This window comes from Panthera onca, chromosome B1 (assembly GCF_046562875.1).
Source record: "Panthera onca isolate mPanOnc1 chromosome B1, mPanOnc1 haplotype 2, whole genome shotgun sequence".
Taxonomy (NCBI): domain Eukaryota; kingdom Metazoa; phylum Chordata; class Mammalia; order Carnivora; family Felidae; genus Panthera; species Panthera onca.
The window spans coordinates 119,464,942-119,488,654 of record NC_138342.1 but is presented as its reverse complement, the minus strand read 5'-3'; the positions used below and the strand labels follow the sequence as shown (position 1 = coordinate 119,488,654).

Here is a 23,713-nt window from a genome sequence, read left to right as displayed (position 1 = left end):
TCTTTAGAAGTTAGGAAGATTTTATTCTGTTCTTAAGGAAATACTTAAGATGAAGTATAAATTCTAAAGTATGCTTTAAAATGAAGTGTTTGCAGAAAACAGAGAACTGTATTAGGAGAACTCCAAATTAGCCTCCGGTGACTTCTGATTCCTTTCTTTGTCCAGGTATTTAGACAGTGTGACCAATAAAGACAGCACTCTGCCTCCCATCCCTCACCTCCACTCCCTGCTCAGTGATGACGTGGAACCCTACCCTGAAGTAGACATCTTCAGACTCATCAGAACTTCCTATGAGGTGGGTCTCGTTCCCTACCTGAGTGGTACAGTGCTCTGAGAGTGCAGAGGGGGACACTGATGTGTGGCACCCACTTCCATGGCTAACCACAGATATACGTGCTTCCTTTCACCTTCTGAGAACTAATTGCCAAAGCAAGCAGCTGCCTTCCAGCTGACGGCTTTGACCTTCAGAGATAGAGACTGAATGGGGCCATGACACCTGCTGGCTCTAATGCCATAGAGCAGATGGCATGACAAGCTCTTGCCCCCTGGTTCTTTGCCATGCCCACCCTGAAGCCTGACCAAAGTAGCAGCTCAGATTCAGCTCTGGGTGTATTGAGGAGGGGCTTCGAGAGCAAGCATGCTAAAGTCAACCTGCACACATTGATGAACTCTCTATTCTCATGCCAAGACTCTCAGGTCTTCTCTAACGAGAACAAGCCAATTCTCTTCAGTTCAAGACACATGGAATAGCCTGTACCATCCTAGAGGTGAACCAGAGTCCTGGTATTTCTCTCAAATAGCTTGACCTGGCTGGGGAGGATGTTTTCTGGTTCGTGAGGACCCTGGATCTGGCCCTGAATCTCAGAATAGAACTAATGAGCTTCTAGGAGTGAAGGAACCAGTGTTATGTGCTTCGTAGTGTTTGGTGGTTTGTGGAGCCCCAGTGACTCAGTGCCCATAATACCTTTTCTTCATTTCCTGATCCTTGGCTGTGCAAACTTTTATAGAGATGATCATTAAGAAAGAACATGAATATTCTGCTGAATACAGTACTCACAGATATCTTGGGAATGTATGACTATGATTCTCAGCATTACAACTAGTAACACCCTGGATTAAGGGACAAATAGCAAGGGACAAGCTGAGGTCAGAAAGCCTCTCTTAAAGAGAATAAGAAATTTGGTGCTTTAAAACATAATTGGTATAGATCCAGAAACCTTTTCAGAAACATATGCCCTTTCACTCATAAAGGGGACAAGACTGGTAATTTGTTATTTTTAAAAAACTTCATTGACACTCAATATGTATTGAGAACAAAACATTTTTTGTGTCTTTTAGAATCATAAAAGTAATGCACGTTTATTTTTAAAAATGTAGAAACTATGGAAAAATAAACTATATCCTATCAGCTATATTTACTATATTTCCCTCAAGTAGATTTTTATATTTGTAATATGCACTTAAAAAAATAAGTCTCTACTAAAAAGTGCTTTGTAACATCCCATTTTTCACTTAAAATATACCATGAGCACTCTCTAATATATTATTATTTAAAGTCATAATTTTAATAGATTCTTAATATTTTGTTTAATGAGGCACCAAAATTTATTTAACTGGTCACTTTCATTGTACATTTACTTTGGTTGCTTCCAAATTTTCAATATTTTATGGCAAACTTCTATGCTATTACATACATATATGAAGAGTTTGCAGAAAACAGAGAACTGTAACAGGAGAACTCCAAATTAGCCTCCGGTGACTTCTGATTCCTTTCTTTGTCCAGGTATTTAGACAGTGTGACCAATAAAGACAGCACTCTTTATTTATATATATTCACACATACGATATATCCTATATTGTGTGATAAACTTGTATGCAAATATCACATCTCTGATTATTTTCTTAGAGTCCTTTCTGAGGAATAGATCTATAGCAATAGATCAAAAAGTATGAATTATTTCCAAGCTCATAGCATACACTGTCCAATTTCCATGAAGATTGACCTGATTTATATTTCTGCTAGAAGAGATTAAGGATAAGTATTTCACCTCAGTCTCTCCAAAACTGGTTATTATCGTAACGAAATAAAAAAACATCACTGCCTCAGGACTTTGGGATAATACTCTGTTGGAAATTTTGGATGATTATTTTTCTAGAAAAAGAGCCCATGTAATTAAAGGCAATAGCTATTATTATAGCTGTGAGTTGTTTTTCTAAAAGGCATCCCCTGAAACCTTTATTGTTAAGAAAATTCTGGACCAGAGTAATAAAGCTTAGTATGTGGAAACTTAGCTTTATTCTTCACAGCAGATAAGCTAACATCATGATGAGGTCAGCACTTGACCCATTTTTAATGGGAAAGAAAAGAGAATGGAGACAAGGCCAAGGGCTGGTTTCCATTTACATCCTGTCTGGCTGATCGCTAATGGTGGCCCTTTGGCTGCCAAACATCCTGTCGCAGGAGACAGCAGCAGTTTCCTTCCTCTGCCTGGACAGACAGCCCCTTTTATTTATGCCAATGCCTGTATTACCTGGTCTTCTGATGCATAATGACTGGTTTTTTGTTTTTCGTTTTTCATGTCACCGCACCGCTCATAAGTTTCCAATAGCTCCCCAGTGCCTTACAAATCAGCCTAAAGAGACCACCACAAACTCTTGCCCATCTCCTCTTTGCCCTCCTAACCATTAGATTGGTGGTTCTCAATCTTACCTGTGCGTTAAAACCCCTTACAACTTTTTTCCATGTCAAGCTTTTAAAAACGTAAATTCCCAGGCTCCAACCCAGACCAGTTAAATCTGTATCTCTGTCATGAGGCCTACAAACTAAGTATTTTTTGAAAGTTGCCCAGAGGGTTCCAGTGCCCGGGGAGGGCTGAGCATCACTGCCCTAGATGCAGAATGGGGCCACTAGTCTCAGAAGCTGGTTATAACCTGGTTTGAACTCAGGCAGGACACCAGTTTTCTAAGGCATGCGACACATTTATCTCTGTGCTTCAGGATAATTAGCCAGTAAAATGGAAAGGTAGGAGGAATACTGAAAGTACCTTCAGCTTTGAGATTCCATCAAGGCCTCATCCAGGTTGCTGGAGGTTGGTTTGATATTGTTGAAATTTCTCCTGATGAGTGGAGATGATAACTTTATTCATAAATACCTCATGGAGAAATTCTTGTTCATTATAAGTTCTCCCAAGACCCTCCCTGAAGGAACTGTGTAGACACTTTTCTTCTGGGTGGGCCCTGTGTGTGAGGCTCTGCAGTTTTGCAGGGTTACACAGAAGTAAAAGACAAAGCCCTAGCCTTCAGGTTTTATTCATAGACCAAGATGTCCCTCCTCGAAAGCACAGGGGCACACGAATACAGGACCTTACGGCAGGCGCACGACCACCACAGAGCTTCTTCATGTTCAGTGTGACCCAACCCGGTAGGTTTAATCTGAGAAAAGCTAGCTAATAGAAAAGGATGTGGCTAGGGGCACCTGGGTGGCTCAGTTGGTTGAGCATCCGACTTCGGCTTAGGTCATGATCTTGAGGTTTGTGAGTTCGAGCGCCACATCGGGCTCTGTGCTGTCACGCTGTCAGCGCAGAGCCTACTTCCCATCCTCTGTCCCCCTCTCTCTGCCCCTCTCCTTCTTGTGCTGTCTCCAAAATCAATAAATAAATATAGAAAGAGAGAGAGAGAGAGAAAGAGAGAGAGAGGGAAGGAAGGAGAAAGAAAGAAAGAAAGAAAAGAAAGAAAGAAAGAAAGGAAGGAAGAAAAGGAAGAAAGGAAAGTAAGAAAGAAAGAAGGAAAGAAGGAAAGAAAAGGATGTGGCTACTAAAACACAGGGAGAAGTTTGCACGGGATAGGCAGTTATGTGTTGGGCTTATTGCTGATGACCACAAAAGGTACCATTCACTGAGAGCCTGCCCTGTGTGAGGCAGGATGCCGAATACTTCATAGACAAACCCACCAGGTACCAGTTAACCCATTTTAAGGTGAAATTGTAAGTTGAGAGAGGTTGAACTAGGTTTTCCAAGCCACACAGCTAGAAAGTGACTCCCTAGCATTAAAGCCTGGGCCAGTGGGTTAGTCTGGATAGAATGGAGATGGAATTGTAAATATACTGGTGAACATGAGGTCAGTGGTCCAGTAGAGACTGGCTCGCGGGGAGTCTTGAAACCACTGATTGATTTGCAAGGCACTCAACAGCACCTTGGAAGCTGAGGGGAGTTTTTCTTTAAGTACATTATTTCTGCTCCCTATGCAATAAATTGGACTGGGGAGAGCTGAAGGAATAGACTAGCAAAGAAGATACTACAGTTGTGTCAGTGAGGGAAGACCCAGGAGATACAAGAAACGCCATTTATCCATTTATTTATTTATTTTTTAAACGTTTATTTATTTTTGAGACAGGGAGAGACAGAGCATGAACAGGGGAGGGTCAGAGAGAGGGAGACACAGAATCCAAAGCAGCCTCCAGGCTCTGAGCTGTCAGCACAGAGCCCGACGCGGGGCTAGAACTCACGGACCACGAGATCATGACCTGAGCCAAAGTCGACCACTTAACTGACTGAGCCACCCAGGCGCCCCTCCATTTATTGAAAAAAATCTTTAAAGATGTTATGGGTGCCTGGGTGGCTCAGTCAGTTAAGAGTCCAACTTCGGCTCAGGTCATGATCTCGCGGTTGGTGAGTATAAGCCCCACGTCAGGCTCTGTGCTGACAGCATAGAGCCTGGAGCCTGCTTCGGATACTATGTCTCCCTGTTTCTCTGCCCTTACCCCATTCATGGTCTGTCTCTCTCGACCTCTCTCTCTCTCTCGACCTCTCTCTCTCAAAAATAAATAAACATTAAAAAATAATGTTATAAGTACCTATCTTTTGCCAGGCATCATGCTCGGCCTTGGCGATACGTTATCAACAACTGGTGTGAATGTCTTTCTTTCTTGATCTTTAATGTATAGATATTTTCAAGCACAGTAGAAACTCAGAGGATAACCTGATGCATTTCCATTAACTCATCACCCAGTCCCAACAATTATCAACATTTTTCTGATCTCTTTCATCTAAGTCACTTTTTTTTTTCTTGGAGTATTTTCAGGCAAACTCTAGACAGCATATTATCTCACTTGTAAACCCTTGATTATGTATCTCTAATAGGAAGGCAGTTGGGGCTTGACATTTTTTGCTAATCTACAGCTTTTAATTCCAAGTTTAATTTTTAAAAAGTTGTTCATTCCTCCAAAAAGTAATGCAGACCTCTCAATTAGTGATCACCAGTTGTTAGTGGTACCTTAGTTACATATAACGTTAGGACATTTTGCCTGATCTCTAGACATGTGCTCTTTTCTTCCTTTTGCCAACATTACTATTGGTAATAACAGCTACCGTACTACAATCCAAAGAGGCAGGAATTATTTTCCCTTATTTTGCTGATAAAGAAGCTGAGGGACATCAGGTTTCATGAAATCTCTGTGGAATTTGAGACTGGCATCCATATCTGACTATGAAACTGTATGCTTTCTGTAATATCAAGCTGTCCAAAGCATGTCTCCTGTATAGAGGCCAAACTTTAGAATAATGGTGTATTTTTATTTTTTTAAATGTATTTATTTCTTTGGAGTGAGGGAGTGAGAGCACAAGAGTGAGTGGGGGAGGGGCAGAGAGAGAGAGAATCCCAGGCAAGCTCCACACTGTCCATGTAGAGCCCCGATGCTGGGCTCAAACTCACAAATCAGATCATGACTGGAGCCAAAGTCGGGTGCTTGGCCGAGTGAGCCACCCAGGTGCCCCAACGGTGTATTTTTAAAGAAGATGCTCTAGAGTGGGTGACAAGCACGCATGACTGCATGTGAGACAGACACCGAGTGGGAGGGGGTGAAGGAGTGGGGAAACGTGGCCTGGGGGCACTAGATGGTAAGGTCCCTCTTGGTGGCGAGCCAGCCTCTTTGCCACTGGAGATGAGGAACCATTGTTGCCAGACCTTTTGATTGTTCAAGAGAACTTGGAGGTCTTGATTTTATTTGAATTGTCCTAATTTTCAAAATACACTGTAGGCCAAACGATACATGCCATGAGCCTTCCAACCCAATGGCTGCCTCTTTATAATTTCTGCAACTTTTAAAATAAATTCTAGGTAAATATATAATGATACAGGGCATTGTGCTTTCACTTTTCCATGCCCTATGAGAATTAGTGATCACCAGCCTGAGAATCAGGTTGTATTTTTATGCCCCTTTTACAAATCATAGAACTCAGAGAGGTTAAGTAACCTGTCCAAGGTTTCCCAGTATGTTGGAGCTGAGATTCAGATCTCACATCGGTTTATCTCTACTGCTACTCACCATTTCTTATGTTTTAATTAGCATGTTCAAACTACAGCTAATAATTAGTTCACATGGGATATTTTACATTGAAGCTGACTGAAATGTTATTTTGTAAACATTTTCCTCATGTGACAATGGCTTTTCTAGACCTTTATGCTAGGCAAAACTTTAAAACTTTGTGAGGAACACAAATTTGGTTATAAAACATGGGCCTGCTTTCTGACAAGAGTTAGGAAGGTGTTGCATGGATATTAATCTTGTCATGAATAGAGACTTCTTTAATGATCAGAGGACCCCTGGAGAGACACTCATTCAGCAAACATAGGACACCAACAAGCAAACAGTTCATACTGACTTCATGTCCTGGTTCCTTCTTCTCTTCTTCCTCCTCACCCTCCTCTTTCCTCCACGGGAACACCTCCGCCCCACCCAACACACGAGCACCCGGGACAGACAGATGCGGTCATGGCAGAGAGCAGGGCAGAATCTGGGGGAAGTATTCCTTCAGCAGTTTGAGAAATCTCTCACCCAGCCCTTGGTCTCAGCCCCCCACAACTTTCTGCTACTTTTTCAAAGTCCAGAGACTCACTCACATCCCATCAGTTTCTCTTTTCTCCCCCAACCCACTCTTCCAAGGCACCACCTTAGGCGTTTGGAGATTTGGGGAGATTTCTGACCACAGAAAGGACCCTCAGGTGTGAATCGTGCTCAATCCTCTGGCTAACAGGAGTGATCCCCATTCTCTATCCCAGGAAAATAAGTACCCCAGAAAATAAGAAACATTTAAAGGGCACTTTTGAGCATAATGTCGATTGGATACCCTTACTGAAAAACAGACGCTGTAGAGTTTGGATTTTAGAAACGATGCCTTCTTTTTGTTTCAATAAGTTTCCTTGTGATAGGCAGATTCGTTCAGATCATCCCATCCCTTACTTAGGACTTAAGGCCTAAACTGTTTTATGTTGCCCCCCCCCTTTTTTTTTAAGCCTCAGCATTTAAATATTTCTAGTCCTCTCTGGAGGATTTAGAAAGGAGGAGCCTTCTGAACTTGATGGAGCCTGGCCCTTGTGGTCTCTCTGTAAAATCTGTATTTGTTCTCCATCGTCCCTGTCTTCCCAGCAACACAGGGGATGAGAGAATCACAGGAGGCTGCTCAGCATGGGGAAGGGAGCTCTTGTTCACTCAGGAATGATGGTGGGGGGTGGGAGAGGCCAGAGAACACGCACTGGGAACTTGAGACAAACTGGTCCCCACATCATCCCTTTTCCCGAGCTGTTCTCCTTGTCTCAAGTCTGTGTGGTGAGAACTGGAACGCAGGAGGGGTGAAGTGGTATGAAATGAAGGGCCGAATACCTAGTTCTTAGCTGGTATCAGCAAGGCCAGGGGAGTGGGGCAAAGAAGCAAAAAGAGGATGCTGTGCCTGCATTGAAAATGCCTCTCAGCTCCTAAAGACATCAGAGATTAGGTTGGAAAATTAGAAACAGCTCACAGAAACATTCAGATAAAAATTGAGTTGGAGAAGAGATGTAAATGAGATGGATAATTTTGTTTATTGTTTAAGGAAGGGTAGGTTTTAGAAAATTAAAATAATCTTAGGCTCCCTCACTCGCATCACTAAATTCTATTTGTTAGAAAAAGTATTGTCGTTACATTAGTGAATTAGTTCTTTTCATGGAACTGAAATGTGCAATGCCTGGGAAGAAGTGTTACACCCACACTTTGCCCTTGTTTTGGGTAATGGAAAATGTTGGCTCCGGGATGTACTGAGCCACCTTTTTAGTTTGCCCTATATTTAGTATTTCATTCTGTCAGAGCCCCTGCAAAAGGTGGGAGAAAGGGGGATTAGGGGAGAGAGAGAGGGACTCAGTCATTCTCATTGCTCATTTTCATTTAGACATCCTCCAGGCAGGAACTTAGAGTCCATGGTTTCCTTTTAGGTTGCGACTGTTTGCTTCAGATGGAAGGGTCATTGTGTTTCCATTGTGTTCTGTCTGTTACCAGTCCCAGAGGCCTGGCCGAGGGAGGGTCCTGCCTAGCAAACAGCAGGATCCATTTCTAGTTGAGGAACAGATGTTAATTCAGTATAAACATACAGGGCTTCTTGAAGGTCAAGCTAGGAAATAACTCTTTCTTTAGCAATCTGCAAAGATTATCAAGCCAATGTTTAATATTAGTGACTACTGTCAGTACTTTATATTAATACATCTATCTTGTTCTAACCACAGTTCTACAAGGACAGTTTTGGTGTCTCATTTACAGAGAAATAAACTGAGGTTCAGGAGACTCAACTGAATTGCATAGAGTCGCAACGGCAAAGAACATGAATTTGAATAAAATTTTGTCTACCTCCAAAATCTATGCTCTGATCTACCCAAAGACGGGAGAGAACTTCTTGTTGGATAGAATGGTGGGTGGTGGAGTTATGGAGCTGGTGTCTGGGCCTCAGACTTGCAGCTCAGCACCTGTGGAACTCTGAGTCACTTATTTAACCTCTCTGAACCTTGATTTTCCCATCTGTAAAACGGAAGTAATGGTGCCAACTCACAAAGTCATGATAAGGAGCCAATGACACAATTGTAGGTTCAATAAAATTTAGTTTTCTTCTGTCTTACAACTAATGTTTTTTCATTGTTGTGAATCAAAGACATATATATTTTGGCTCAATTTGAAGTAAATCCAGTTCTTTGTCTTTCTTTTTTTAATGTTTTTTTTTTTTAGTGTTTTTATTTATTTTTGAAGGAGAGAGAGACTGAGCACAAGTTGGGGAGGGGCAGAGAGAGGAGACACAGAATCTGAAACAGGCTCCAGGCCCTGAGCTGTCAGCACAGAGCCCGATGCCGGGCTCGAACTCACAAACTGTGAGATTATGACCTGAGCCGAAGTCGGACGCTCAACCGACTGAGCCACCCAGGCGCCCCAATCCAGTTATCTGTCTGTAGCCTGTACTTTGCAATGAATGCTTTACCAGCTCTGTGGGCTTGGGCAAGTTAGTGTTTTTGTTAAACTTCTGTTTCCTTGTGTCTGAAATGGGGAGAAGAGCACTTCCTTCCTGGTATTATCATGAGAATTCGATGTATTCAGCAAATATTTGTTGAACATTTACTAAATCAGCATTGTCCTCCACTCCAGTGGACACAGTCTCTGCTCTCATAGTAAGTGGAGGGGGGGGCAGTAGGCAATAGGTATAATAAGTAAAACCCAAACATAAGGTAAAATGATAAATTCAGTCTCTTCTATGTATCAGGATTGTGTCTCCATAAATCTTGCAGACTGTGTGCTTTAGCAGATTTCTCAGAAACACCAATATTGCTCCTTTCCAGAAATTTGGAACCATCCGGGCAGACTTGATTGAGCAGATGAGATTCAAACAGAGACTAAAGGTGATCCAGACACTGGAGGATACTACGAAACGGAATGTGGTAAGTCCTTTGAAAAATAGTGGATGGCCTTCTTTCTCCATAAATTCCTGCTTTACAGACTGAGATGATTTAAAAGAAGAAAATCAGGGACTTTCCCACTATAACATCTTTGAGATTGTGAAATTAATTGTGTCTACCTTCTTAAAGGTCCGAACAATTGTGACAGAAACTTCCTTTACCATTGATGAGCTAGAAGAACTTTATGCTCTTTTCAAGGTGAGTTCTTTTTTATTAATGTCTATTTACTTTTGAGAGAGAGAAAGAGAGAGAGAGAAACAGAATGAGAGCGGGGGAAGGGCAGAGAGAGAGATGGAGACACAGAATCCAAAGCAGGCTCCAGGCTTTGCTGACAGCTCAGAACCATGAACCGTGAGATCATGACCTGAGCCGAAGTCGGATATTTAACTGACTGAGCCACCCACATGCCCCTCAAGGTGAGTTTTAAAGTTAAATGCATGTACATCCAGGGGAATAAAAGAGTTCACTGTAATGATTCAATTAGTTCTAGATTTTTTTTTTAATATTTATTTATTTTGAGAGAGAGAGCACGAGCAGAGGAGGGGCAGAGAGAGAGGGGGACAGAGGATCTGAAGCAGGCTCTGTGCTGACAGCAAGAGAGCCTGATGCGGGGCTCGAGCCCACGAACTGTGAGATTATGACCTGAGCCACAGCTGGGCACTTAACTGACTGATCTATCCAGGTGCCCCATTTCTGTTAAATTGTTAAGGGACAGCATGAATGTCGACATGCATAAATATGAAGATAGAGCTGAGAGTATAAAAATGGAGTGCTTCGGGGCACCTGGGTGGCTCAGTCGGTTGATCCGACTTCAGCTCAGGTCATGATCTCACAGTTTGTGTTTTCAAGCCCCGTGTCAGGCTCGCTGCTGTCAGCGCGGAGCCTGCTTCAGATCCTCTGTCACCCTCTCTCTCTCTGCCCCCCTCCTGGGCATGCATGCTCTCTCCTCTCTCTCTCTCAAAAATAAACACTTTTTTAAAAAATGGAGTGCTTCATATGAAAAATAAGCATTTTCTCTTAACTGACTTAAGCTGATGTTTTAGCGCTGTTCCACTCCGTATATATTTTAGCTAGTTCCTTGGTCCTAACAAAATACGGTATTACTTTATAACACTCATTGGAATGATGGCAGTTGAATTTAAAGTCTCCCTGAAATTATTGTACATTATAATGTCTTATAAGAAGCTGTATTAAAGCACCCTCAGAGCTTTCCTGTATTAAGCTATGTTAAAACATACTGAAAAAGAGATATGTAGCCAGAATAGGAATAAAGCTGTTCATATGCGTAAGGAAAAGCCTAATTGGTTAAAGTTCTGTGATTTTCATTCCATAATTCAGCCCATACCAATCTTGATCCTGAATAAGAAGACATTTTATTAGTAAATAAAGCAATGTAGAATTTTTTTCTTCTAGAAAAAATACTTTTAACCATCGTTGTCAACCTCATAGGTAAAAATGTGGCCACTTTGGAGAAACTTTGAAAAGATGTCTTTTATGCTGATACCAACTTTATCCTGATCTCTAATTGGGTAGCTTCTTGTATATTCCCCTTTTATTGCCAGAAATAACATGACTATTTGGAGAACTGCAAACATAGTACAGCAGGAAGCATTAAGGGACAAAGGTCTGGGTTGAATACTAACAGATCTTAGAATCAGAGGATGTGATAGCTGGGAATGTTTTCACTAATATCCCCACTTGCTTGTTAGCTACTAAAGAGCACCACCATTATTTTCTGTTTGTTTGTTTTACTGGTGCCTACTATAGTGTCTGTCCCTGGCAGGTGCTCTAAACATGTGTATTGAATACATGGGTAAGTTAGTGGTCAGTGGTCCATAGCTGGTTAATGAGGCCCTTCGTGTATCCCAGCAGCGTGACCAGCAGAGTGGACATCACCCCCCCCCACCAGCCTCTATTCTGCACTTGATGCTGAGGTCTTTATAGTATGCCAGCCCATTCATATTTTATTCATACGCCATAACTAACTGCTCAGTGTAAGTTGGTTATTCATATGAAAAGGACCCCTCTTGGTTTCATAAAGGAAAAATACAGTGATCCAACTTGGATCAAAACCAAAGATACAATGATCCAATTAAGATCAGATTTTGAAGAGATGCTGAAGACCAGAAGAAATCCGCTTTACAGGGTGGCGGGTAAGATTTGGGGTAACCGAGCAGAAGTGGGAGTAGCAGCCAGAGGCAGCAAGACCCTGAACAGATAGCAGGAAGGGCACTGATGTTAGAAAGAGGAGGCTGCTTTGGGGGGACACCAGGGAAAGGAGGGCCAGAGCTGGTTGTGCGGAAGTCCCGGACCCAGAAACTGCCGAAGCCTGGGCACGTCTGTACCGGTTGTGTCATTCGCACCTGAACAAAGCAGACTCTTCTTTACTCCAAAGCCCTACCCTGAGGCTGTGTTGACAAACAGGAACTCCCCCAATCTACCATGCACCCCAAGAAAGAACCTGAGACTCGGTGTCAGGGGTCAGAAGGAGCCTCGGGAGATACCGTAGAACCCAAGATAAAAACTTCATTATGGACTCTCTTTTTTTGAGTCTTCTTAACCCTTTCATTGGCTTTAAATCATTTGAATGAACATTGAGGCATTACTATGTCAGACACCTTGCCAGACTTCTTAGGCCTTTAAAAAGCCAATTTTGGGGAGCAGGGGGTGGGGAGGGGTTCCTGCATATACAAAGGAAAGATGCATCCCCTCTGGAGGAGCTTATAAACTTGGCAAACTACTAAGTCCTATACCTGAAACTAACGTAACATTGTGTGTCAACGATACTCAAAACAAAAACTTGGAGGAAAAGGGTGAAAGGCTGCCACCTTGAGGCACATTTGTTGGCAAATGTAGTTCAGGGCCCCATTGCCCTAATTTCTCTTGAAGTCTCTAAATTATTCCTTTGGTCCTTTTTGGATGTCTAGGCCCCTAGTCCCCCCATGATGGAGTGTGGGGGCTATCAAGGAACTGGCTTGTCTTTTCCTGATGTTTGTGAGCACTGTCAAAGTGCCTGGACTCACCTTCCAGCCTGGTTCCAGAGTAATTTGCAAGCTTTAGTTAGGAGGAAATGCCTGAGGCAAGCTTTATCCAGGAAGTAGCTCAGGCGAAAAGGACCCCTCCCAGGGATGTATTACCAGTGCCATCCCACCCACTGAGGGCTGCTGGCATCACTTTAGGGCTTGATCCTTGCAGGCTCTCTGACCTCAGCCCCGCCTGCCTGCCTTGAACATCCCCCCACTCTGACCTTACTACTACAGCCCTGGAATGCATTCCCAAACCCCCGTGAACTCTGACCCACTTCCTTTATTCTCCCAAGGCTGCATTGCAAAAACCTGCCTTTGGTTCTGCACTCCACCTCTTCCTCCCCCTCTCTTGCCTACCCCCACTCCTCTCTTTTAGTTTGTTCGGTGTGATTCCCAGTAAACAATTGTGATCAAGACATTTGGGCTTTGTTCCTTTCTAAGAGCAAAACTACTACTATACCCACTACTGACTCCCCCCTTACACAGCTCCTAAGCTAGGGGAAAGATCTGTTTCGAAAGTGCTCTTTTTCTACTGCAATATTTATACATTACTGTAGTGAGACACTCAGACAGTACAATGGGGAATAAAGTAAAAATAAAGTCCTCCTTTTCACGCCCCTCCCATCTCCCCCATTTACCATCCAGAGCTAACTGTAAATGTCTGGGGGAAGGGTGTCCTTCTGGGCCTTTCTATTACAAGTTTTATCTTTGTGATCTTCCTAGAATGGGTGCACATATCTACCAGGATCAATATGACTTCATGAATCAGAGGCTGCCTTGTTTCCAAGGACAGAAACAGGAAGCTTTTTGTTGTTTCCAGATCTCTATTCTCCTCACCATAGTGGTTCCTACTCAGAATTTTCCTAGAGCTATTTTCAGATGCGTGAAATAAGAAAACCACACATTTGTAGCTTGAATACTGTGACTATGATATTTATGTAATTTCAGTAACCAAGAGGAAAGGGGTCTTTGGGACACTAAACTAGGAATTCAGAAACCCCAAATGTCATGATGCTTCTGCCCTGAGTACGCAGTTGATGACCTCGTGAGAGCCCCTCAGCCTCTGGGCTTTCTCATCCTCACCTAGAAAACAAGCTGGTCAGATTGCCTAAATTACAGATCCTTTCATTTAATTTTTTTAAATAAATTTTTTGTTTATTTTTATGGGGTTTTTTTCTTAAACGTGTGTGTCAGTGTGTAAAGGGAAAACGAGTAGGGGTAGAGGCAGGGGATGTGGGGGGGGTCCCTTTTTTCACCTACCTCCGGTAACTGAGCTGGACCTTTCATGCCGGATGTAACCTGCAGAGGTGGTTGCCATGGAGTTGGTGGGGGTGGTCCAGTGGAGATGGGTGTAGAACGAGAAGACAGGGAGCCCTAAGACCAGAGCTCCTGCCCCAGGAGACATGCACAGGTGGATGGAAAGCCTTTTTGCAAACGTGAGGCGGGACTTTTCCTTCCCGGTACCTGCCATGGGATCGCATCCCCAGTAATCCTCTTTTTTCTTTAACTTTTCAGGCAGAGCATCTAACCAGCTGCTACTGGGGTGGGAGCAGCAATGCTCTGGACCGGCACGACCCCAGCCTGCCTTACCTGGAACAGTATCGCATTGACTTTGAGCAGTTCAAGGGGATGTTTGCTCTTCTCTTTCCCTGGGCCTGCGGAACTCACTCTGAAGTATTGGCCTCCCGCCTCTTCCAGTTGTTGGATGAAAATGGAGATTCTCTGATTAACTTCCGAGAGTTTGTCTCCGGCCTAAGTAAGCATGGGATGTTACTTCATGAATTGGGAAGGGATGACGGGGCAGCAACAGCCACCCCCGTTCCTGGTGGTCCTCAGTGCTGCCCTCCGGGCCACAGCCCTGCACTGCCTCCAAGGGTTCGGTTTAGAGGGTAGAGCGTCTCATTTTAAGGTTTGCAAACTGATGGTAAAATTCGTTTAAATGAACGGATATACTATATGATTAAAGCATTCGACACTAGTTAGTCCTCAGCACAAGTTAAAATACATTATCGGAGAATGTGCAAGACAATAAAATGCCAACTTACACACTGAAACCACAGGCCATGATACCTTTACAAGAATATTTGAGTGGATTGTTCTTCTTTGACACAAAGTATATTTATATTACGTATCGCAAAATGTTATAAAAACCTTTCGTGATGTTTTTAATAAAGGGCTGAAGAAACCGCAGCGGTTCTGCGGTCTAAATGGAGGTCTTTTCTCTCCATCTGGCCTGGAGGAAGGACCGGCTGTCCTGAGAAAGCACACCCACACCTCACAAGCAGCACGTGGTTTCTGCCCGTCAGCCTCACTGCCTGACCGTTATTCTGTGTTAGCAGGACTGCCCTATGTCCTTTAGAACTCTTGCTCCCTTCATGATGGAGCAGAAAGGCTACAGGGTAGTAGAGCTTGGCCCACCAGACATTGAGGTTGTGGATGTAGGACGTGTTATGCCGGTGGGTCAGAATGAGACAAGGAGAAGGAAAAAAAAAAAGCTCATTCTAATTGTGCCACTCTGTGACTGTGGGCCAGGTACTTTATGATGTATAAAAAATTATTTATTTATTTATTTTGAGAGAGAGCAGGGGAGGGGCAAAGAGAGAGAGAGAATCCCAAGCAGGCTCTGTGCTATCAGCACAGAGCCTGATGCAGGGCTTGATCTTAAGAACCATGAGATCATGACCTGAGCGTAAATCAAGAGTTGGAGGCTTCACCCGACTGAGCCACCTAGGCGTCCGTCCCCAGGTCATGTACTTTAAAATGACATGCCCTAGGAAAGATGAAGGGGTCAGGCACAGAGACAATGATGACTCCAAAAAGTGCTCTAAATCTTTAAGAATAATGACTAGGGCTTAAAGGCCGAAGGAAGCTGATGGTTTTTAAAAAAGCAAAGAGGAGGGGCGCCTAGGTGACTCAGTCAGTTAAGCGTCCAACTTTTGGCTCTGGTCATGATCTCACAGTTCCTGAATTCCAGCATCAGGCTCTGTGCTGCTAGCACAGAGCCTGCTCAGGATTCTCTCCCTCTCTCTCTGCCCCTCTCCTGCTCACACTCTCTCTCTTTCTCACAATAAAGAAGTAAATATAAAAAGACAAAGGGATGTAGATGAAGTGCACTTAGGAAGGAAAAAATTATTTGTATAAAGCACTCACATATATGCTTAAAAGGGAAGGGGGACATGGAAGAACTAGCCTCTTTTTAGTGCAAACACTATTCAGATGCTTTAGAATTTGTATTTTATCGCTAAATCCAAACAGTAGCCTTTTGAGGAGATACTAATGACAGCTGACATTTATACAGCATTTACTCTGCTGCGGGCACTGCGCTCATGTTTACATGCATTCAGTTTGCCTAAGACACACAACTACGAAATTGAAGTTTGAACCCAGGCACTTCAGGGGCCCGCCCACTTTGTGCTCTTACTATTATGCTTTATTACCCACGTGCTTACTCTTATTAGCCCCTTTTTTGGCTAAAGACATGAAAGCTCAGAAAAGTTAAATAACTTGCTGGGACACTAGTTTCTAGTGAGTCAATACTTACCTGTTATTGGACTGAACTACACAGTTAGTACATGCTGGGCCCAGGATTCAGAGAAGGGCTGTCTGTCTCAACGATTCATCCTTTTCTTGCTACTCGATGCTGAGGACAGCAAGCAGGATATTTCTTAGGAAGGAGGAGGTATTAATTTTTAATTACACAAGTAACATATAAGTACATCCCGCTTTTTTAAACAGTGAAACAATCCAAGGCTAAAGACCCCTTTATCCCTCTCCTAATCTTTTCTGCCCCAAGGTAACTACTTATTGCCAGATGGGTGGCTTTCATCAAATCCAAAAGGGATTTATAAAAATTATCTTTGGACAGGATTAAGGAGGAGGAAAAAGAAACCAGTGCTGCCTTAGAAAAGTGATAGAATTTAATAGAAGTATTTAATTGACTTAAGTTCAGGTGACTCCAGTAAGGAAAATACTCTTCAAAATCTTCAAGAAAGGAAAGAGAGGCTTGTAGTCCAGGATAGTGAAAACACTGAAAAAGAGTATTTAGGGTTCTCAAAAGGCAGTTGAGTTCTTGAGCAAAGTATGCCTTGCTCCAGATACTGGGAGAATGCTCAGAGCTGTTGTCACTCTGTGGGACAATTATTATGGAGATAGACAAGCAGACCAGAAAAGAGAAATTCTGTTCAGGTTTTAAAAACTAAAAAACAGGGGCGCCTGGGTGGCTCAGTCGGTTGGGCGTCCGACTTCGGCTCAGGTCATGATCTTGCAGTCCGTGAGTTTGAGCCCCGCGTCGGGCTCTGTGCTGACAGTTCAGAGCCTGGAGCCTGTTTCAGATTCTGTGTCTCCCTCTCTCTCTGACCCTCCCCCGTTCATGCTCTGTCTCTCTCTGTCTCAAAAATAAATAAACGTTAAAGAAAAAAATTTTTAAAAACTAAAACACGGATTCTGGAAAAGATGATATCAATCCCCAGGAAGTTCCCTCTAGAAATTCATGAACAGATGGTCTATGTGGAATTAGAAATAAGGGATTACTATCAGAAGCCACAAATGAACTGTATCTCCTTTTCCAATCATGTTGCTGAAAGGCAGGCTCTAAATATGTCATACGTGTCCTGATGCAGCTGGTCATTTGACAGATAACTTGTTATAAATGGAAAAGGTAGGAAGGAGTATATAGAAGTTGGTGATTAGGTAACTGGCTGAACACTGCCCCCAAAATATGATGGTTAATGAGTCAGTTTCAGCTGAGGGTTCTCTGGTACTTTGGGTTTGATATTTGACCTCTGATTTTTCCTTCGTTTGCAAATGAGTAACTGTCAGGATAAAATGACTTTGAATAGAATTCTTGGAACAGTGCCTGACTTAAAAAGGGTTTAATGACAGACATTTATTAATTATTTGCTTTGTGTTAAATCTCGTGCTAACTGCTTTCCACGTGTGTGTCACTTTTCTTCTCACAATAATTTTACGAGATAGAATTGTCTGTCATTACTTTCATGATTAGTATTAGTTGGTGTGCAGACATCTTGGAGTTTAGTTAACCACGTGGTCAATATGAAACTCCAGAGTGAAAGTATAAAAAAATTGAATGTAAACTCAGGCCATATTAGTGGAAAAGTCAAAAACAGCTCCACTATTCTCTGAAGTAGATAAGAGTCTTCTGGGACTCTCTGTCCAGAGAGATATTGATTGATGAGTTGACACATAAAGTGGATGTGAGTAAAAATGGGGAAGGCTATACAAATCATGTTATATGAGAAAGTGGAAAAATTTGGAGAGGGCGTGATAAACTTGCCTTGAAAAGATAAGCTTGAGGGAGACAGGTGAGTTGTCCTCAAAATCTGAAGGTTGTTGTATTGAGGCAACAGACCTATTCTGTTTGGCTTTAACGAATAGAATAAGGGAAAGAAGAGCAGTTCTAAACCTTTTTTTGAGTCATGGACTCTTTGAGATCTAATAAGGACTTTGGACATTTTCTTCCCCTCAAAATGACATGTGCACATAGAGACAAATTTTCTATTTCATGGGCTTTGTGGACTTTCTGAAGTTGAGATTGCAGGTTAAGGATCCTGAGACTAAAACAAAAATTGCAGAAGGACTTTCAGTAGTTAGAGAATACATCTGCAGAACGGAATGCATCTGGTGGTGATGACCTCTCCGTCTCTGAAAGTGTTCAAGCAGGTGCTAGATCCCTGTCTTTCGTCAGTGCGTGAAGGGAGATGCCTGCATTTAGTGGACACCCCTGCTGTTTCTGGCAACCCAGATTCTGCGATTCCTCTTTCCCCAAAGCTGACTAATCTTCAACTGGCTGCTCTAAGACTAGATATTTGTGAAGGATTTTCTGATTCCAATATGTATAGACTTTAAAAGAAAAGTAACAGGGTTCTTTTGATTGAAGGGATGGTGATATAATGGCAGACAGATAAGGATGAATTAAACTGAAGAAATATTTAGGAGAACCCCAAAACGACTAACAGGGATTTCTACAATGAATAATTGGAAGCGATCTCAGGCATGTTTCGAGATTATTTCTGAATTCTGTTCGAGTGTTGAAACCCAGTTAAATGGGTTTTCTTATGAATAACACATTTATTATGTTCCAGGCACTATTCTAAGTGTTTTATACATGTTAATACATTTAATTCTCACATTCCTTTGATCCTGATGTCAAGACCACTGGTAGAATCTTGTGTTTATTATTATACAGGGGAAACTGAGGTACAGAGAAATTAACTCTCCCAAGGCAAATAGTAAGTACAAAGGAATTGAACCCAGGCATCTGGGTTCCAGAGCTCTTAACCCAAATATGTCCTGACCAGACCTTTTGTCACCTAATGTCTTGATTTCAGTTTGCAAAAAGTAGAGTTTTTAGGGGAATGCTAAGCTGAGAGGCATCACTACCACACATGATACATTTCACATTGTATTTATATGATTCTAGGTGCTGCATGCCATGGGGACCTCACAGAGAAACTCAAACTCCTGTACAAAATGCATGTCTTGCCTGGTAAGTGAGCCACACAGAGGAGCCCATGTATTTGTGACCATGACCTGGTTTGAAAGTTCTTTTTTTGATATACAAAATCACTCACTGGTCACTAAGCATGAACTGAATAGTAATTACCTGCATAGGTTCCTGCATCAGTATGTGCTTGATTCCATGGTCATTTACCTGTCTGAGGTATGAGTTGTAATAGAAAAGAGCAGACATCTGCAAGAGAAAGAACAAATAGCATTTGGTAACTCACGAAATACAAAGGTCGCAAAAGAGGAGAACGTAGGACCTGAGATTTTGAGTTTAGAAGGAGTCATTTTAACACTGACAGAAACAAGTGGGCAAGATGGAGAGGTTTTGAGTTCAGGTTTTAAAAGGTTGGCCTATAGCATGGATATATCTAGCAAACACTAAAAAAAAAAAAAAAAAAGGATTGACATTAAGGATAGAGATAGGGTAAAATTGTAGATTTGAGAATTATCTTTAATTGCATACAGTTTCCTAAAATTTGGTTTGTAAGGCAGCATTTCACAGAATTTAGGACAGTCTCATAAAAAGGAAGAGGCAAAGGGACACTTCAGTGTGAGGTTGTTAAAAAGGAAGGTGGAGTGAAAAAATGGAGTGAGCCCCCCACACCCCCCATGAGGCTATAGAGGCCGTCGGCATTCAGGGCCCCCAGTAATGTGCCCCCTCTCCACCTTGGTACCTCCAGCTCCTCGTCCTCCCCCATGTCACTTCTTTAACAATTAAAGCACACTTTCCTTGAGTCACCGCCCCGCCAATATGAGAATGACCTCTCCTCCCCTCTCTAGAGCCATCCTCTGATCAAGATGAGCCAGATTCTGCTTTTGAAGCAACTCAATACTTCTTTGAAGACATCACCCCAGAATGCACACATGGTAAGTGACTTTCCTCCCCATAGGTATAGTATTTCTTTTCTACAGAGCCCTCTTGTTACTAGAAAAAGTTGCCTCAAAGCTAGTCAGTCAAAGAAGTATATGAATTCAGTTGCCTAATACATTACTTTCTTTTCAGATTTGTGAAGTCAAGCAGCCAACAACTAGGGAGTGGGTACTTTGCCCACTGAAGGGAGCATGCACACTGTGTCCCACTGGCTTAGAGAAAACATGACCCCTAGAGCGATATATTTTGCTCCCCTTTCCCTACTGTAGTCAGGCTCATTAAGAACATCATCCTGTTATTATTCTGCTATCCAGAATCAGGACATTTATGTCAGAAAGAGTTCTTATATCTGTATGTAAGAGATACACAGGCTCTGTAATAGGTGTCAGTAAACTTCAGCCCAGGGGCCAAATGTGGCCCGGGGTCTGTTTATACAGCCTGCGAACTAAGAAAGGGTTTTACAGGGGCGCCCGGGTGGCTCAGTCGGTTAAGCGTTCCACTTCAACTCAGGTCACGATCTCGCGGTCCGTGAGTTCGAGCCCCACGTCGGGCTCTGGGCTGATGGCTCAGAGCCTGGAGCCTGCTTCCGATTCTGTGTCTCCCTCTCTCTCTGCCCCTCCCCTGTTCATGCTCTGTCTCTCTCTGTCTCAAAACTAAATAAAAAAAAGTTTAAAAAAAAAAAAAAGAAAGGGTTTTACATTTTTAAATGGATTTTAAGAAATCAAAAGTAGAATGATATTTCATGATATAGGAAAATTATATGAAATTTAAACTTGAGTGCCTATAGGTAAAGTTTTATTGGAACACTGCCAAGCTATTCATTTATGTATTGCCTCTGGCTACTTTCATGCTATGGGTGGTAGAACTGAGTAGTTGAGACAGAGTCAGTGTGGGCTGCAAAACCTGTGAAATATTTACTGTCCAGTCTTTTATGAAAAAAAAAAAACGTGCTGACTTCTGCTTCATGTAGGTATGGGTATTAGGTCTACATAGACATGGTTCAACTCACTGTATACAATGAGATACACAGACGGTGTCTGTCTTGTGTGAATCTAGGCAACATCTCTCAGTAGCTATCACAGTGACTTCTCTACCTTCTCATTCATCATTACTGCAGCTTCATGACTTCACCCAAGTTCAAAAGTAAACATGGGCTGCTTCTGGGTCCTTTTGCCTCTTAAATCTTATCATTCCAAAATAAGCACAGTTTAGACCAGCTTTTTTTTTAACTGGAATTTTTAACTTACAGTGTTGTATTAGTTTCAGCTGTGTGACATGACTCAACAATTCTATACATTACTCAGTGCTCATCACGATATGTGTGGTCACCATATGTCACCAAATAACGTTAGTATGATTGAGTAGAAAGGGGTGAGCCAGACCCAGTCTTATTACTATTGGCAATACAATTTGAGGGTAGGATCTTTGGACAGAATGCCACTCTGTATATTGTTACCTAGGTGAGCTCAGGTAGGTTCTGGCATCTCTGAGCCTCAGTTTCCTTTTGTGGAAAATGGAGATGATAGCTGGCATATTGGGTATAGTATGGATTTAATGAGCTGACATAGTCAGGCTTTTTTAGCATAGTGCCTTAGCATATCTTACAATATTCCTAACTTTGTTTGCAATAGTTTTTTGCCTGCAAAATGTTAGCCATATCTTTGTTAGTAAACACTCATTTCAGAAAAGGATTCACTTATTTCAGAATGCTTCAGGAATGGTCATATGCTAATAAGATTTAATAATCATTAAAAGTTGCTTTAAAAAAAAGTGTTTTTCTAACTCCCAAATCACTATTGCTTTGTGTTGAAATTAAAAAAATATATATATATATGTATATATATATATATAAAATAAGCTAAAGATAAAGCTTAAAATTTTGTAATACAAAGATAACAGTATCCTGGGATACTTTTGTAATGTTTATTCATATAACATATGTAATTATGATAATATATGCATATATATAAAACGGGGATCAAATTGCCTATACAATTTTGTATCCTACTTTTTTTGTTTAAAATCCCGTGAGCATGCTACGATGTCATTAAACATCCTGTGAAAACCTGGTTTTTATTTATTTGTTTTTAATTTTTTTTAATGTTTATTTTTGAGGGGGGTGGGGGGCAGAGAGAGGGAGACACAGAATCCGAAGCAGGCGCCAGGCTCTGCTTGCAGTAGAAGGGGCCCCCCTGAAACCAGGTGCCCCCTTGAAAGCCTGGTTTTTAAATGTCTGTACAATATCTGTTGCATGAACTTAACCGTACTTTAAAATATTTTTGAATATCTACTTGTTTCCTAAGTCATTTTCAACATTAAGAGGAGAAGAATTTCTCAATGACATATAGTACATTGTTCTCACTCTGTCTTAAAAGCTGCCGAGATTAACCTGACGCTGAATTCAGTGAAGGTCACATATCTGGCAAGCCAGCCACCTTTTGGATGATTGAAGATGTGCTGGAATGCATTTGGACAGCTGACAAACTGAATGGGAAGTGGGAGGGGGAGTTTTATATGTCTCCCTTTTGAAGTCTTTATGTGCCCTGTAATGTCCTGTTTTTAGAAGAAAAAGGAAAACAGTTAAAAGTGGTTTCCTGGAAAGTCATATATTTTTTTTTAATTTATTGACTTTGAAGAAGAGAGAGAGAGAGAATGAGTGGGGGAGAGGCAAGAGAGAGGGAGAGAGAGAGAATCCGAAACAGGCTCTGCTCTGTCAGTGCAGAATACATTGCAGGGCTCGACCCCCACGAACCATGAGATCATGATCTGAGCCGAAATCAAGAGTCGGAAGCTTAACTGACTGAGCCACCCAGGAGCCGCAACAAGTCATAGTTTTGAAATGCCATATTACGAATGTGAAGGAATTTTGTAGCATATCACATTTTTTGGTTTTCTTTTTTAAAAAGTGAGTTCTTTATCTTTTGCAGAGCCTGGCAGAAAACGAGTCTCATGAATGCAAAGTTAAGATGATGATATAACAGAGAGGGTAGGGAAATCATTCATTGGACCAACACCACCATTTTTTAAGAAGGGAAGACTACACGACATCGTTTCTTAAATTCCTAGTTCTACACTGAACCCTGTTTGTGAAAAATAATTCTGGGGGAATCCACTACTGAGAAATAGGGTTGTCAGGTAAGATAAGGAGCAGCAGTAAAATCTGAATTCGAGACTAGCGAAACATCATTTGTTTAGCACAAGTATGTACCATGTGATATTTAGGACTCACTTACACCAGAATATTATTTACCTATCTCAAATTCAGATTTAACTCAGTTTACTGGGTTTTGGCTTTGGTTTTCTTTGTTTTGCTAAATCGGGCAGCCATACCTAAAGGTTTTCCTGTTTTCTACTGCAAATGCTGAGTCTGTGGGTGTATTATATAACCTTGTACTTTTCTTTCTTCCGCACATTTCTTGGCAGTGGTGGGGCTGGATAGCAGGAGGAAACACGGTGCGGAGGATGGCTTTGTGACAGTGAGTCTGCAGCCAGACAGAGGTATACATCTCCTCTTCCGCATGTTTGACTCATGCTGGGTGAACACTTGTTT

At 42.0% G+C, this 23,713-nt stretch overlaps 1 protein-coding gene across 1 annotated transcript in view; it reads left to right on the top strand.

Annotated features, from left to right (window-relative positions):
- Positions 1-23,713, top strand: part of TBC1D9 (TBC1 domain family member 9) — a 114,240-nt gene that overhangs the window by 86,846 nt on the left and 3,681 nt on the right. The window contains exons 13-19 of the mRNA XM_060654120.3: positions 166-295; positions 9,625-9,723; positions 9,871-9,939; positions 14,283-14,523; positions 19,207-19,272; positions 20,073-20,159; positions 23,587-23,661. Of these exons, the coding sequence (XP_060510103.1) occupies positions 166-295; positions 9,625-9,723; positions 9,871-9,939; positions 14,283-14,523; positions 19,207-19,272; positions 20,073-20,159; positions 23,587-23,661 (767 nt within the window). The remainder of the gene's footprint in view (positions 1-165; positions 296-9,624; positions 9,724-9,870; positions 9,940-14,282; positions 14,524-19,206; positions 19,273-20,072; positions 20,160-23,586; positions 23,662-23,713) is intronic.